This window comes from Furipterus horrens, unplaced genomic scaffold (genome assembly GCF_987537825.1).
Source record: "Furipterus horrens unplaced genomic scaffold, mFurHor1.1.pri manual_scaffold_11, whole genome shotgun sequence".
In the NCBI taxonomy this organism is placed as follows: Eukaryota; Metazoa; Chordata; class Mammalia; order Chiroptera; family Furipteridae; genus Furipterus; species Furipterus horrens.
The window spans coordinates 80,373,005-80,389,220 of NW_028327181.1; the positions used below are offsets into that span (position 1 = coordinate 80,373,005).

Below are 16,216 nucleotides of genomic sequence, written 5' to 3' on the forward strand. Positions count from 1 at the left end.
GATGGAACACAGCTTGGGGACAGACTGCTTTCTGTGTCTGAACTGGAGTAACTTAATGGCTTCCCCTTGCCTCACCTCCCCCCAAAAAGTCCTGAACTACTCTGAAGCCCCTCCCTCCACCCATCTGGTGTGGGTGAGGTAGTTGAGGCCAAGAAGAGCTGAGGGGGAGTAAACCGGACGTGGACTTTGGTTTATTGGAAACTTTGGCAAACAGAAGGGGGAGGAAGGAGAGCCCACATAGTAAAAACAGCCACTACTCAGGGCCAAGCTGCGGTCAAGGTAGGGAGGAGGAAGGGATGGGTGACCGGGTCCTTGGTTTGGGGAGTGAGGCTAGTGCTAGGATGCACACACCCATCCCTGTGTAGCCTGGGATGGTGGCGTTGGAGAAAACCAAACCTTTCCATTGACCTCTGTATTGTCACCCTAGTGCTACTACGGACAACTAGGAAATAAGGCGCTACCTTATCCGGGGCGTACAGGCGGGTGGAAGCCTCCCCCTAGCCACCCCCCCTTTCTAGGGCCGAGGAGCCGAGGTCATGTTTCCTTTCCTTATCCAGCCCCCGCCCCGAACAGGTTCCTGCACTCTTAGAGCAGGAGGACACCTCACGGCCTCGCACCAGCTTTCAGGAATGAGCCTGTAGGCGGTGCGAGGTGAGTGTGGTGGGGGAGGGGGAGGGGTATTGGCGGGGGGGCGGGGCCGTGAAGGAGGTGAAGGGCTGTGCACCAGAATCGACAAGGCTTCCAGCTGGGGGGGCGGGGCCTGGGGGCGGGGCTCCGGGGCGGGCAAGCCAGGGGCCGGGGCCCCAGTAGCTCAGTCCCAGTGCTGCGCACCCAGCCAGTCTGCCTGTCAGGCCGCCTCCTCTCCAGCCGCCCTGCGGCGTCTGACCCTTCTTCATGCTGGCACCCATGGCCCCAGAGACTGCGGTCCCCATGTCCCAGGCTGAGGCTGACCTGGCCCTGAAGCCCCCGCCCCCTCTCGCTGCCCCTGGGCCGCCCCGCCTCGGGCCCCTTCCTCGCCGGGCGCGCCGCTTCTCCGGGAAAGCTGAGCCCCGGCCACGTTCTTCCCGTCTCAGCCGCCGAAGCTCAGTCGACTTGGGGCTGCTGAGCTCTTGGTCCCAGCCAGCCTCACCCGTTCCAGATCCTCCGGGTCCTCCGGACTCTGCTGGTCCCGACCCCACAAGGAGCCCACTACCTAGCTCTGAAGAGCCCCCCGAGGGCCCGTGGATTGGGGGAGCCCCAGTGAAGGTTGCAGGCTCTGCGCGTCCAGAGCTCGCGTGTTCCGCAGGAAGCCCAGGGTCCTGGGAACCGCCAAGGGTCCCCGAAGCCTCGGCCCAGGAGCGGCGGCGGGAGCAGGAGGAAAAGGAGGACATGGAGACTCAGGCTGTGGCAACGTCCCCGGACGGCCGATACCTCAAGTTTGATATTGAGATTGGACGTGGCTCCTTCAAGACGGTGTATCGAGGACTAGATACAGACACCACGGTGGAGGTGGCCTGGTGTGAGCTGCAGGTGTGGCTGGGTGCCCCTTGGGTGGCACCTTGGGATGGGACCCTTTGAAGGTCTTGGGGTGGGAGACCCAGGGGACAGCAACAAGAGAGGGATGCATTTTTCCATGAAATGTCCAGATACTCCTGCTCTCACTTGCTCGGGTGATCTATGTATCTGGTGCTCTGGGCTGCAGAAAGAGAAACTCAGGCAGGTGGTGTATGGTGGCTCCCTTATGGGTTTGTACATTCTCACTTTAAAGTTTCCACACTCAACTTTGAGAAGTAGAAGGTAGAGTGGGCAATTAGGTAGTGAGCCAGTTCAGGTATGAGAAAGTGGCTGGCCTCATTACTTTCCCCCTCAGCGTGACCCTGGTCCTCCTGTTCCTTCAACCTGGATCTTTGCAGGAGGCTGGGCTGATGGTAGCCAGGAGGTGGGGCAGGGTCCTCTCCACTCCCATAAGATTAGGGCTGTTTTGGCAGGATGGGGCCCTCCCAGGCCCCTTCTGGAGGACTTAGACTTCTGGACTTCTCCACAGTTGAGGGTTGAGGGAGAAAAGGAGCTCCCCGGCCCTGGCCTGAATCCAGTCCTGCTCCTCATCCCACTGCCCACCTGGGCTCTCCCTTCCCAGACCCAGAGGCACTGAGCCCCATGAGCTTTAAGTCTGGGTCTTCAGCTTCAGATTCAGGATGGTAGGCAGAGCCTGGGGGAAGGGTCTTACCCGGAGCCCTGGCTCTGGGCTTGCCCCTTGCTCCTGCCAGTGCCGTGCCCCAGGCTCTAGGCCAGGCTAGGAGAGGTGGCCAAACTGGGGTGGAGGGGTGTGAGGGAGGGAGATGAGACAGGGGTGGGACAGCCATGGGACAGGGGGCAGTCTGGCATCTGGTCCTTGGTCCTTCCTTTCTTTCTCTGTACCTCCCTCTGCAGCCCTCCGCCCCCTTTCTGGTTCTAGAGTTCTCATTTTCTGGGGCTAACCCCCTTGCCAGCCCCAATTCTCTGCCTGACGTCTGCCTGCTGCCTGCCTGCTGCCAGCCTGCTGCCAGCCCCTGGGCGCCCCCTCCCGCCCCACGGCCTGGCCGGGTGGCCACAAAGGCGCTATTGAGCTCAGCGCTCCTGGACTTTACCGCATAAAGACGCCTGTGTCCAGGGAGGGGGGTCCAGGGGGCGGCCCCAGGCCCAGGATAGGTGTGTTCTTGGAGCAGCTTGAGGAGGTTGGACCTGGAATTCTGGGTCTGCAGCCGGTTAGACAAGTGATCCCACCAACCCAATCCCATCCCACAGCTTCAACCCTCACCTTCCCCCCAGCCCCCCTCTCCTTGGTTCTTGGGCCTGACTTGACCTTGATCCCCATCCCCTACCCCACAGACTCGGAAACTGTCTCGAGCTGAGCGGCAGCGATTCTCAGAGGAGGTGGAGATGCTCAAGGGGTTGCAGCACCCCAACATTGTCCGCTTCTATGACTCATGGAAGTCAGTGCTGAGGGGCCAGGTTTGCATCGTGCTGGTCACCGAACTCATGACCTCCGGCACACTCAAGACGTGAGCTCTGCACCTGGTGGTAGTGGTTGGTGGGAGGGTGGGTGATGAAGGTCCTATAGCTTCTGAAACTTCTCTCAGGCTCCTCAAACTCTGTATCTAGGTTCAGCACCAGGCTCACTATCTCTCACCCGCCCCTCCTATGTCCCTGCCTTGGTGACCAGCAAGATCCACTCAGCAGTGCAGCCAAAACTTGGGCTCTCCCTTTCCAGACCAAAGGCACTGAACCCCGTCTGTGGGCTTTAAGTTTGTGCTAGTAGCTTCAGATTCAGACGGGAGGAGGGGGAGGGGGGACAGAGCCTGGGGGAAGGACCTTTCCCAGAGCCTCCTCTCTGTCCACTCTGTGCACCTCCTTCCCCCATTAGTCTATTTTCAAGTTCCTCCTTGTATCTCCCCCCTTGGCTTTCACTGCCATACCTACATCCCTCCATCACTGCCACCTACCCCCACCCCAAAAGGGCCTTCCCCCACTCTGTCCCTTCCCTCCAAGCTATCCTATCTTCCTGCAGTCTAGGGTTATCTCTCTCCATTGCAAATCTGACCTTATCATTCCCATTCTTAACTCTTCAGGGTCTCCCACAGCCCTCAGGATGAAGCCCACGCTTCTTAACCTGTTCACAGTCCTTAGGATCCAGCCTCATCTTCAGCCTAAATTCCACACAAATTGAATTCCCAGCACCTCCTCCCACCCTGTTCTGTGGCTTGCTGTCTCTCTTCCTTTGAGCATAGTGTCCTCTCTGCCTGGAAAGTCTCCATCCCTCCCCCTTTTCACCCTTGAACTCCTACTCATCCTTCAGGATGCAACACAGAAGCTATTTCCTCTGTAGAGCCCTCCCCCACGCTGGGACAGTTAATCATCCTTTCTTGTGCTTCCACAGCACCTTGACCTCAGCCCTATAACCTCATGTGGAGCTACCACACCTCGTGACTGTTTCTCCCTGGATCCCGGGGCAGACCTAGGCTGGGATGCTAGCAAAAGATGCATAGGCAATGGTGTGAGTGGGACTAGGGGGGAACTTCCCAGTGGGGGCTCCCTTCCCTGCCACAACCCCGGCTGTGCACCCTCCCCAGATACCTGAGGCGGTTCCGTGAGATGAAGCCTCGAGTCCTTCAGCGCTGGAGCCGACAAATCCTCCGGGGGCTTCATTTCCTACACTCCCGGGTACCCCCCATCCTTCACCGAGATCTCAAGTGTGACAACGTCTTTATCACCGGCCCTACAGGCTCCGTCAAGATCGGGGACCTGGGTCTGGCCACGCTCAAGCGTGCCTCCTTTGCCAAGAGTGTCATCGGTGAGTCCCTCCTGAAAGGTCCTTCCCACTCCTACCTCTCCCATGTCAGAAAAGAGCCTGGGGTCTCCCTACTTCCCAGCAGGGTCCTTTGAATTCCACAGAGTTAGAAGACCATAGGGAAAATGGGGAGACCTATGGCATCCCCTCTCCCCGCTACAACGGTGGGAAGGGTCGGCCACTTGCACTCCAGAACTGGAGGGCTGCCTACCCTTTGTACCTCCAAGGGGAGGGACAAGCCAGAAGGAAGACCCTGCAGCCTTATTCCTTCTGTGAATCCTACAGGGACCCCGGAGTTCATGGCCCCAGAGATGTACGAGGAAAAGTATGATGAGGCTGTGGATGTGTACGCATTTGGCATGTGCATGCTGGAGATGGCTACCTCTGAGTACCCTTACTCAGAGTGCCAGAATGCCGCACAAATCTACCGCAAGGTCACCTCGGTGAGAGAAGAGAGGGAGGAGAGGGAACTCCAGGTCCCCTCCCATTTTCCTGTCCCAACCAGCCCGCGGTCCATGCCCTCTCCCTTAATGAAAACAGGCTAGGCACAAAGATGCCCTGGTTTACATGGAAGGATAGTGGATGCACACACACACACACACCCTCCCTCCAATACAAGCTATTTAGAATAATGATGTGTGTGTAGCTCTCCCTAGAGTTGACAAATGATTCCACTTTCAATCTCTCATCAAATCCTCCCAGCTGCCCCGCGGGGTGTTACAAATGGAAAAAAAAAACAAAAAACAAAAAACTGACTTTGAGACAGATTTGTTTAAGGTCACACTGTCCATAGGTGTGCAGGGCGGGTTGGGGGGGGGGTGGGATTCGAAATCAACATCTCTAGGAGGAGTCACGGAGCTTTTGTGACTGCCAAGTGTTGCTGCCTTGGAGCGTGTGTGGGTGGGTAGGTGCGGGCATGTCAGGCACAGAGAGCCAGAGGCTAATGCAGCCGGTTCCCCAGGGCACAAAGCCGAACAGCTTCTACAAGGTGAAGATACCCGAAGTGAAGGAGATCATTGAAGGCTGCATCCGCACGGATAAGAATGAGAGGTGGGGTGCAGGGAGCCGGGTTGGGGTGGGACGCAAGAGTGGGCGGCTGCGGAGGCTCTGCTCACTGCTGCTCCGCCCAGGTTCACCATCCAGGACCTTCTGGCTCACGCCTTCTTCCGCGAGGAGCGTGGTGTTCACGTGGAGCTAGCGGAGGAGGACGACGGTGAAAAGCCCGACCTCAAGCTATGGCTACGCATGGAGGATGCGCGCCGCGGGGGGCGCCCACGGGACAACCAGGCCATCGAGTTCCTGTTCCAGCTGGGTCGTGATGCTGCTGAGGAGGTGGCGCAGGAGATGGTGAGCAGAGGACAGACTGCCCTGCAGTGGGCTTGTCAGGGGCTCCGAGGTGGTGGGAAAGTGGCCCAGCCCACCCTTCTCAGCATCTCCTGCCAGTGTCTCTTTCTCTTCCCTTCCCCTTCCTCCTTTTCTTTCCCTTTCTTTCCTTTCATTTCCCCTTCCCTTTCCCCTTCCCCTTTCCTTTCCTTCCCTTCCCTTTCTTTTCCTTTCTTTCCCTTCCCTTTCTTTTCCTTTCCTTCCCTTTCCCTTCCCTTCCCCTTCCTCCTTCCCTTTCCTTTTTCTTTCCTTTCCTTTCCCTTTCTTTTCTTTTCCTTTCCTTCCCCTTCCCTTTCTTTCCTTCCCTTTTTTTCTTGTCCTTTCCTTTCCTCCTCCGCCCTTCCTTCTTAACACCCACACACTCATCCTGTGTTGAGCACGTTGAAGATTTTCTTTTCTGGAACAGACTCTGGGCCCTCCTCCCACCCTGCTTTACTTTATGCTGAGCTGATGATGTTTCTGGAATGCCTTTCTCTCCAGTTTATTGACCTATTTACTTATTTCTTTTTCTGTATATCCCCAGCTCTTGTTTTGTTTTGTTTTTTCCTCTTTCTTCCTCCATGCTCAGAACTATCAATTTCAGGAAGCCAATCTTTCTAGAGCCAAAATTAAATGCTTCTTTTCACTTCATCAGGTCCTCAGTTAAAGGGCCCTCCACTATCGGTCTTGTTTTCCACCCAAATAGGTTTCTGTCTTCTCTACTAGACTATATATAAACTGCCGGAGGGCAGAGACTGTGTGTTATTGATTTTTCCATCTTCACAGTGCTTGACACATGGTAGGAGCTCATTAATAGCTCACATGTGTACATGGCTTAGGGCATTTTCACATGCATTTAATTATTGTTACTACCCCTACATGGAATGATTTTATCCTGATTTATTGATGAAAAAATGAAAGTCAGAGAGGTTGAATATCTTGTCCAAGGTGCCAAGCAAGTAAATGGTGGAGCTGTATCTAAACTCAGGTTGTTTAGCCTTTAACTCAGAGCACCCTGCCCTACCTCCATTACGTGCCCAGCAAATCTTGTTGAAATGAATAAAAAGATGATAAACAGAAGCTGGCGGACCAGAAGAGGTATACATGAGAGGTAGAAGATGTGGGGGAAGAGGCTTTGGGGGCTGGTTTCGGAAGCCCTGAGGGGGAAGGGAGAGAATAATATTTTTAATAGAAAAATGCAAGTTGAAAGGGTAGGGAATCATTTATTGTGGGTCTGGGTCAAGAACCTGAGAAAATGCTTGAAATGTGACATAAGAACAGGTCTCCATAGCACTGGCCTGACATAAAATCCTGACCCATTACTAATAGGGGTTCTCGACCTTGATACTACTGACATCTTTGGTTTGGGGACTGTCCTGTGCATTGTAGGATGTGGAGAAGAATCCCTGGCTTCTATTTACTAGATGCCAGTAGGACCTACCCGCAGTTATGACAACAAAAAATTCTCCAAATTTGACAAATGTTCCACCACACCCCAAATGAGAGCAAGTGACTTACTGTATAACCATGAACTGGTCACTTCTTTCTAAAATGGGGTTGATAAGACCTAGCTCAGGAGGTTATTGGGAGGGTTTAATGATGATAATGTAAGGAGTTGCCAGTTAATGAGTATAATAGGCAACCAATAAATGTTGGTTCCCTTCCTCCCATATCCTGGAGGCCCCAAGAACGTGTTCTGATGGGTCTTTGAGGGGGAAGGGGTCCAAAACTGTGTTATTCACCCTCCTATTCCAGGTGGCCCTGGGCTTAGTCTGCGAAGCTGATTACCAGCCAGTGGCCCGTGCAGTACGTGAACGCGTGGCTGCTATTCAACGAAAGCGTGAGAAGCTGCGCAAAGCTAGGGAGTTGGAGGCCCTCCCCCCTGAGCCAGAACCTCCACCAGCAACTGTCCCCATAACTGCTGGTCTCCCCAGTTCCTTCCCCCCTGAGCCTGAAGAGCCAGAGGCAGACCAGCACCAGCCGTTTCTCTTCCGCCATGCCAGCTACTCATCTACCACCTGTAAGTCACCTTTGACTTTGGGATCTAGGCCCAGAACCCTTGGCCTCTGCCCCCCGCCTAGAAGTTCAAACCAGCAGCACCGTCACTTACCCTGCCTTCTACATCTAGCCACTGAGTCCCTTCTGGACAACTCCAGGCCCCTCCTTGCTCAGGCAGCCCCCCTGCTTTGCCACTACTCTCCTTTATATCCTCTTTTTTGATCCCCTACCGCACCAGCGGACTGCGAGACTGATGGCTACCTCAGCTCCTCCGGCTTCCTGGATGCCTCAGACCCTGCCCTTCAGCCCCCTAGGGGGATGCCATCCAGCCCTGCTGAGTCCCATCTCCGCCTGCCCTCGGTGAGAGAGGGTCACATGGGGGGCTCCCAGCCATTCCAAGCCTGTGATCTAGCTCCCTCCTTATGAAATCCAACTGCATGACTTGGCCCCATGTCCCTGGAAATCCACCACTCTTGTCCTCATCTTCCTTAATTCCATCTCCCTAGTACCTCAGCATCCTTGAAACCATCTCCCTGGATTGCAACAATGATCTTTCCCTGACCTCAAGAACCCATATCCTATTACAGGCTTTTGCCCTATCTATTCCACGTTCTGGCCCTGGCAGTGACTTTTCCCTTGGAGACAGGTAAGTTCTGGTATGAGCTGGGGTGCTAAGGTGAGACATTTGGAGCTCCGGGGTTTCGGTGTCCACCGTGACACTCCATCTATCTCCTTTCTTTTGGTAGCTGTGCCTCAGATGCTGCATCAGGCCTTAGCGACGTGGGTGAAGGGATGATACGGATGAGGAGACCTGCAGGGAGAAATCTCCGGCGCAGACCTCGATCCCGACTTCGGGTCACTAATGTAAGGAAGAGGTGCAGCAGATGGGGGACAGCCTTCAGGGCCACGAGGCAACTGTAACGAGGATGTGGAGGTCAGCCAGAAAGGGGGAGTAACAGTGTGTAACTGGTACGCAAGTGGCAGACAGTTTTAATACCAGATTTCAGGAGCGAGGTCTGCTTCTCTTCAATTCCAATCCAGCCATATCACTTGGTTGGAGAGGGTTGGGAACATGTGATGAGGACAGAAGGCTTGACTTCCTCCCTTTTGCTGAATTTAAATCTGAAGGTCTCAGACCAGAATGACAGAGTGGTTGAGTGCCAGCTACAGACGCACAACAGCAAGATGGTGACCTTTCGATTCGACCTGGATGGGGACAGCCCAGAAGAGATTGCAGCTGCCATGGTGAGGGGGAGAAAGATGAGGACTGCGTCTTTGGGTCTGGGACCAGAGTGTTCCTTCTGAAGTGGCCTGGTGCTGAACTCCACCTCCATCCCCACCATCCAACAGCAGGGGTTTTTAAGCACTGTTTCGCACTCAGCACAATGTCACTGAAGAAATCTCTTTGTTTTGGAGGAGATTTATTTATCCAGTGAGGTTTGGATACTCAGTTGGAGCAATTTGAGACCAACACAGAGTATACGCAAGCGCTACCATGAAGTACTTGCTAAACACATGATACTGTGGCTGTAAGCAAGGGATGGGCTGGGGACAGGAGGGGGAAGACGTAGGACTTATGCAAGGTCTGACAGATGGGTAAGAATGGCAGCGAAGGGGGCAAAGGGCATGTCTAGTGGGTGTACAGCATAAGTGAAGGCATGGAAGTAGTGGTGACCTAGAATATGGTGATGGGAGGGCTTCTTCAAGAGACTACTGGAATTAAGGGTTCCAATAGGAGCCCTCTGGAAGTGAGGTTGGGCATGTAGAGGGGCCTGGATTATTGATGGTCTTAAGAGTTAGGCACAGTTGCTCTGGCTGGGTAGCTCAGTTGGTTAGAACATTGTCCTGATACGCCAAGGTTGTGGGTTGAACCGCTGGTCAGGGCACATACAAGAATGCATAAATGGGTGGAACAACAAATCTATCTCTCTTTCCCCTCTCCCTCTCCCTTCCCTCTCTAAAAATCAATGAATTTAAAAATATCCAGTTTCTTTAAAAATAAAAGAGTTAGGCAGAGAGTAATATGGTGAGAATAGGTTATAAGAAAGCCAATCTGCCACGGGATGTGGGAGTGGGTTAAGGGTAGGAAATATAGTTGGCAGGTGGGTACAAAAAGTCAGGTGTGGACTGGAAAGGATAGATTATATGGGAGGGTGAAGGAGGTGTCAGGAAAATAAATTACTCTGTAACACAGTAATTTATTGACTTTGTACAATATACATAGTAGGTGCTCGATAAATATTTGCTGAGTTGATATGATAGGGTGTTAGGGAGAGGGGATATCAAGGGTGACTTTTAGTGCAGAGGAGCTATTGGGAGTAGACCATCAAAGGAGAGGGAAAGTTGGAAATGAAAGTGGGCTTTTTTTTAGGGGTCACCATGAGCTTGAATGATGGACAGGCAATGTAAGATTCTCCATAGAAGCAGGACGTGGTCAGGCAGGGCTAGAGAGAGACTGAGAGGGAAGGGAGATGGGCCTGCCAAACCAGAGGCATAGAAGACCTGAGAGTGTGTCTCAGTAGACACCCTAAAGGACACAGAGATGGAGCCTGAGAGGTAGGAGGAGGCATGAAAGATGTTAGTAAAAACTGAGTGGAGGATGCAACTTCAAGGAGGTGGCATAGGCCTAGGGCAGTATCACACTGGCTTCTGTCAGGAGAAGGTCTTTGTGGGAGAATAGTTTCAGTGGAGTGAGGGCAGTGGGTGTCAGCCTCTGGGGTGAAGGAGGACAGGGAATGGGCCTCAGGCTTCAGGCACTCACTTCTGAAAAACTTCTCTGTCATGTCATTCACCTTGTGTCCAGGCCAAAGACAATATATCACCTGGCATGCAAGCTTATCACCTCCCATCAAACTACTTGACCCTTCCAGAATCTTCCCTCCAGTCACCCAAGTTTCTTAATGGTCACCTGAAGAGGCTGAGTGTATTTCTGTTTCTGCTCCATCTGCCCAGGGGTCTCTCATCTCTTGCCTGAAAGCCTTCTCTACTGGGCTTTCAAGCCCACACAGATCTCATACTGACACAGGGACCCCGCCCCCTGAACCCAGGATCCATTGCCCTCTTTTCTCTCCCTACCAGTCCATCCTCTACTCCTCTTACAGCAGAATTCTCCTGAGACTTAAATCTGATCTTGTGCTTTTGTCCCCAAATCTTTGGTGGCTATTTGTGGTTACAGAGTAAAGCCCAAATTCTGGAACATGGCCTTAAAAGTTCACCACACTCTCAGCCATACTTAAGTATTTTGTGAATGAACCATGCCTTTTCATGCCTCAAAGCTCTTACTCCTGCTGTTCTCTCTTCCTACCCTGCCCTTCTCTTCCTGATGAACAGTGTGGAACAGAGAAAAGGGTAGGCTTTTACCTAAGACCTGACTTCAAATACAGCTCTGTTATTCAGTGATCTTGGGCAAGTTTCTTCACTTCTCTGAACCTCAGTTGCTTATCAACAAAATGTAGATGATAATACCTATTCTGCAAGATGTTCTGATATAATTTATGAGATGTGATATAATACAAATGTGAAGGAAAATGATATAATATAATATATGAGAAGTTTCCATACATGATAGATGCTCAAAAAGGGTGGTTTTTCTTACTCATCCTTCAAGATTCAGCTCTGGGATGCCATCCCAGCTCCCCCAGTTCCACCTCCCCCCTCCCCGAGGTGGTATAACCTGCTTTCTCTTTGGAATAGCATTTTTGAAAATTGTGGTTAAAAAACATGTAACATAAAATTTGCCCTTTTAACCCTTTTTAAGTATACAGTTCATAAGCATTAAATATATACACACTGTTGTGAAACAGATCTCAAGAACTTTTTCACCTTGCAAATCTGAAACTCTATACCCATTAAACAACAACTCTCCCTTTACCCTGCCTGGAGTAGCATTTTTATTATCCCTCAATCATAACTACCATGGGCTGATTTGCAGTGTATTGAGTTCTGTATATATGTGTCTCTTCCACTAGATTTTGGGCTTCTTTGAAACCAAAACCTTGTTTTATGCTTCCTTGTATTCTTCACAGTACCTAGCACAATGCCTGACACACAGGATGTGCTCAACAAATGTTTGTGGAATTGAATGTTGTATTTACCATTTATTGCCTTATTTTTATTTAAGTGTGTATGTGTGTGCAGGCATACGCATGCAATACACCTGTGTGGTGTACTTTATAAGCCCTATAAGAGCAGGAATTGTGTCCAAAAGCAACAGTGGAAAGAGTTTGGCTGTAGACAGATCTGGGTGCAAATCCTGCGATCTTAGGCAGACTGAACTTAAACTGTGTGAGCTTTGATTATCTTAACTCTATAATGGAGGTGTTAATACAGACTCCAGAATGCTATTGTTGGTGTTAAATGTGATAAGGTATGTAAAGCCTGTGGTATATACATGCATCCTATGAATGTGAGCTACTTTCCTCTAAGCCAATGATTTTCAACCTTTTTCATATCATGGCACACATAAACTAATTACTAAAATTCTGTGGCACACCAAAAAATATGTTATTTTTTTGCCATTTGACAAAAAAATAAGTATAATTTTGATTCATTCACATCAGACAGCCATATATATTGTGTTCGCTGTTGTCACTTTTGTATTTGACAGTCTAAGGGAAGAGAAGTCAGTGCCCCTGACTAAATGACCAGGTATTACATGTTTCATAAATCCTTGTGGCACACCAGTGTGCCTCTTGCAGCTGAAAATCACTGCTCTAAGCTGTAGATGAAAGTAGCTAATACCACACAATGCTTGACACACAGCAGATCTGTGTTAAATACTTGTTTTAGGTTGGTGGTTGGCAGAAGCAGTGTGGTGAAGGGCTGGCGTTTAAGGATTGGGGCGGGGAGAGAGGTGAGCGGGATAACTGAACCCTCCCTCCCCTTCCTGCTGACCTTTGCCAGGTGTATAATGAGTTCATTCTGCCTTCGGAGCGAGCCGGATTCTTGAGCCGGATTCGGGAGATTATCCAGCGAGTGGAGACCCTGTTGAAGAGAGATACGGGCCCTGTGGAGGCTGCTGAAGAACCCCTGGGCCCTCAGGTCAGACCCCTCGGACACCTCCAGGGGCAAACGGACTCTGCTCCAGGCTTCATTACTCTCTGCCTCACCCGTCGCCTTGGATCTAACTCCTCTTCATCTCTGGGAACCTAAAACAGTGGCTGTTAGCCCCCAATGAAAGCGATGGACCCTTGTTTTAGAAAAATGTGTTCAGTGCATACTTTTCTTCTAAAATATTACTTTGAAATAATTTCAGACTTACAGAGAAGTTGCTAGAATTGTACAAAGAAATCCTAGACACTCTTAGCCTAGATTTGCCAGTTGTTTTGCACATTAGATTTCTTTCTCTTTTCCCCTTATGTTTGTGTGCACATTTTCTTTTTCTGAATCACTTGAGTAAGTTGCAGATATCATGCCCCTCTACCTCTAAATATTTCAGCAATACATTTTCGAATTCCTGGAATTCATTTGTGAACTCTTAGAAGTCCATGAGTTCTAGCTTAACCTCGGTCTGAAACCTTCCATCTAAGACTAGGCTCTTCTGCACTGTGACTGTGGGCCCCCTTCTCTCTCTCAGGAGGAGCCAGTACCGCTGCCTGTCCTCCCGGGCCCCCTCCCCAACCCATCTGGTGGTATGTACTGAGTTCTGTCCCTACCGTTCCCAACCTTTGGGTTGCTCCTGGGAAAGGCACAGAAAATGGAGGATTGGAATTTCAACACACCCTCCTCCCCAACAGAGCTCCAGAGTAATACCTCCCTGGAGCATAGCAGCTGGACAGCCTTCTCCACCTCCCCATCTTCTTCTGGAACCCCCTTGTCTCCTGGAATGCCCTTTTCTCCTGGAACCCCAGTATTCCCAAGTTCCATCTTCCCCATCACTTCTTCCCCATGTCACCCCAGCCCCTCCCCATTCTCCCCAGTTTCTTCCCAGGTCTCAAGTTTCTCTCCACATCCCCCTAGCTCTCCACTTCCATTCTCCCCCAGCGCATCCCAGTTTCCAATCCCATCCTCTCAGTTTCCCCAGAGTTCTAGCCTTTCTAGTTCTCCACCTACCTTCTCTCCTGGTTGTCCCCCGGTTACTCTTATGCCTCATTCCCTTTCTCCGTGCTCCTCTGCATCTCCCCTGCCCTCCACCACAGCAGCTCCTCTCCTCTCTCTGGCTAGTGCCTTCTCACTGGCTGTAATGACTGTGGCTCAGTCCCTGCTGTCCCCCTCACCTGTGCTCCTTTCCCAGTCTCCTCCAGCCCCTCCTGGTCCCTTACCAAGCCTGCTCCCTTCCCCTCCTGTTGCTCCTTGTCGCCAGGAGAGGCCTTCATCTTTGGCAGCTGATTTGGAGAGTGAGGTGAGTGGGAAACCAAGAGGAATTATTAAGGGGGCTCCATTTTGAATAATTTATCTGATGGATCCACACTTTTAGGCCTCCCCAAATCCTGCTCGGCCACTCCTGGGTGAAGCCAGACTGGCGCCCATCTCTGAAGGTGAGGCCTCTGACCAGTCACCTTCCCCTGTCCATTATCCTCAATCTACTTTATGCACTGCCACTGATTTCCCTCCCTCGTTCCATGACTCCCTCCTTGTTTCTCTACAGAGGGAAAGCCCCAGCTTGTTGGGCGTTTCCAAGTGACTTCATCCAAGGAACCAGCTGAGCTTCTTCCCCTGCAGCCAACATCCCCAACTCTCTCTGGTTCCCTGAAGACTCCAACCCCTCAGCTGTCCTCAGAAAGCTCAGACACAGAGGATAGTGCTGGAGGCGGGCCAGAGGCCAGGGAGGCTCTGGCGGAGAGTGACCGAGCAGCCAAGGGCTTGGGGGCCGGAGTTGAGGAGGAAAGGGACAGTGGGAAGGAACCCCAAATGGGGGACAGCTCTCCACCCCTGAGCCATCCCAGCCCAGTGTGGATGAACTACTCCTATAGCAGCCTGTGTCTGAGCAGTGAGGAATCAGAGAGCAGTGGGGAGGATGAGGAATTCTGGGCTGAGCTGCAGAGCCTTCGGCAGAAGTGAGTCTGGGGAGGATGGAGGACATGAGGGCTTGGCAGAGCAGTGTGTAGCTTGCCCTCTTATGCTCCTGGTGCATTCTTAGGCACTTGTCGGAGGTGGAGGCGCTACAGACACTACAGAAAAAGGAAATTGAGGACTTGTACAGCAGGCTTGGGAAGCAGCCCCCACCGGGTATCCTGGCTCCCGCTGCTATGTTGTCCAGCCGCCAGCGCCGCCTCTCCAAGGGCAGCTTCCCCACCTCCCGACGCAACAGCCTGCAGCGCTCCGAGCCTCCAGGCCCTGGTGAGACTGCAGTTGCCAAGCTCCCATCTTTCCCAAGCCCCCTTCCCTAGTGATGCAGCCTTCTTCCAGGCCCTGGGGGTCTGCCCTTGGTTTGGGGGGGACTAGCCCCCCTTTCCCCATGGCCCCTTCCCTCACTCAGTGCTCTCCCTCCCCATCCTGCACCCAGGCATCATACGAAGGAACTCTCTGAGTGGAAGCAGCACCGGCTCCCAGGAGCAGCGGGCAAGCAAGGGGGTGACATTCGCCGGGGATGTTGGCAGGATGGTGAGGGCAGGCCCAAGGGAGGGAGAGCCCAGGGAGTGGTAACTGGCTGCAGCTTCACCCTTTTCCCACCCTGGAGGTTTCTTCAGTGCTTTTTCTTGTCCCTCCAGTGAATTCAGAACAGAAGCCATGTGTCTCCCCTACACCAGGAACCACCATGGAGGTTGTGCTCTCAGAATCTACTGACCAACGCAACTCTGCAAGGAAGATCTCAGCACTGAGGGAGTAGGGCAAAGGGGCAACGGAGAGTGCTGTTCCGTTATAGGGAAGAGCCAGACATGTCAGAACTATTTGCTGTGTGTAGAGGTATAAATTCTGCAGCCTGCCATCCTCATCCCTGCTACCTCCCCAGCCAAGAGTCAACCACTAAAGCAATCCCACCCAAGTGCAGATGCTTCCAGAGGGCATATTTGCAGCTATGCAAGTGGACAGTGTTCTCACAACAGAATTAGCAGCAGCCAATAAAAATGCTGTAAACCAGGACTCTGAATTTGTATGTTGGGCCTTAAGAACTCGGGGCAAAAGCTTGTGAAATAAGGAAGGTTAGGACTTAGAAGGGACTCCTCTCACAATGGAAGGCAGGGGTAGAAACTTCCCAGCCTTCTGGTTTCCTGCCAGCAGTTCATGAGTAAACTGCAAGGTTAATGATCCACCTCACCAAGACTAAGATTCCATCTAGATCCCACCTTAGGTCTACACAGGCAGGCCCCAATGGAAATTAAAAAAATGAAAGCTGTGTTCCCCTCATCCTTCATCTACTTTTCTCTCTAGGGGTGGGTAAAGGCAGTAAAGTTGGAACAATGTGTTGCTCTTGAGGGCAGAAGACGAGTGACCGGCCCCTCCCCCCAGCCCCAGCTGAAGATATGGTTCAGTCTCAAAGAGCCCAGTGACCCACCATGAGCTCTCCCTTAAATCAGGTGGAAAGATCTCACGGAAAAAGTAATTCTAGTTAAACATTTATGGCTCCCTGGGGCAATGCCACTGCGCAGCTACTGGCTGTGGAGCTTTCCA

At 52.0% G+C, this 16,216-nt stretch overlaps 1 protein-coding gene across 3 annotated transcripts; it reads left to right on the plus strand.

Moving 5' to 3' along the window:
• The first annotated feature begins 511 nt into the window (after nt 1–511).
• On the plus strand, nt 512–15,688 carry WNK4 (WNK lysine deficient protein kinase 4). Of its 3 annotated transcripts, none has more exons than XM_090291000.1 (19): nt 512–651; nt 1,286–1,509; nt 2,848–3,020; nt 4,089–4,309; nt 4,592–4,749; nt 5,268–5,356; nt 5,437–5,653; nt 7,424–7,688; nt 7,905–8,026; nt 8,254–8,312; nt 8,413–8,530; nt 8,795–8,911; nt 12,569–12,706; nt 13,242–13,296; nt 13,402–14,006; nt 14,082–14,142; nt 14,253–14,661; nt 14,745–14,944; nt 15,316–15,688. In XM_090291000.1, the coding sequence occupies exons 2-19, from the start codon at nt 1,369–1,371 to the stop codon at nt 15,432–15,434; spliced, it is 3,267 nt and encodes a 1,088-aa protein (XP_090147126.1). In that variant the 5' UTR covers nt 512–651; nt 1,286–1,368; the 3' UTR covers nt 15,435–15,688. The 3 variants fall into 3 exon arrangements, with proteins under 3 accessions (XP_090147126.1, XP_090147125.1, XP_090147124.1); XM_090290999.1 differs by lacking the exon at nt 512–651 and adding an exon at nt 15,111–15,208 and having other exon boundaries at nt 831–1,509; nt 15,316–15,378; XM_090290998.1 differs by lacking the exon at nt 512–651 and having other exon boundaries at nt 831–1,509.
• The last annotated feature ends 528 nt before the right edge of the window (nt 15,689–16,216 follow it).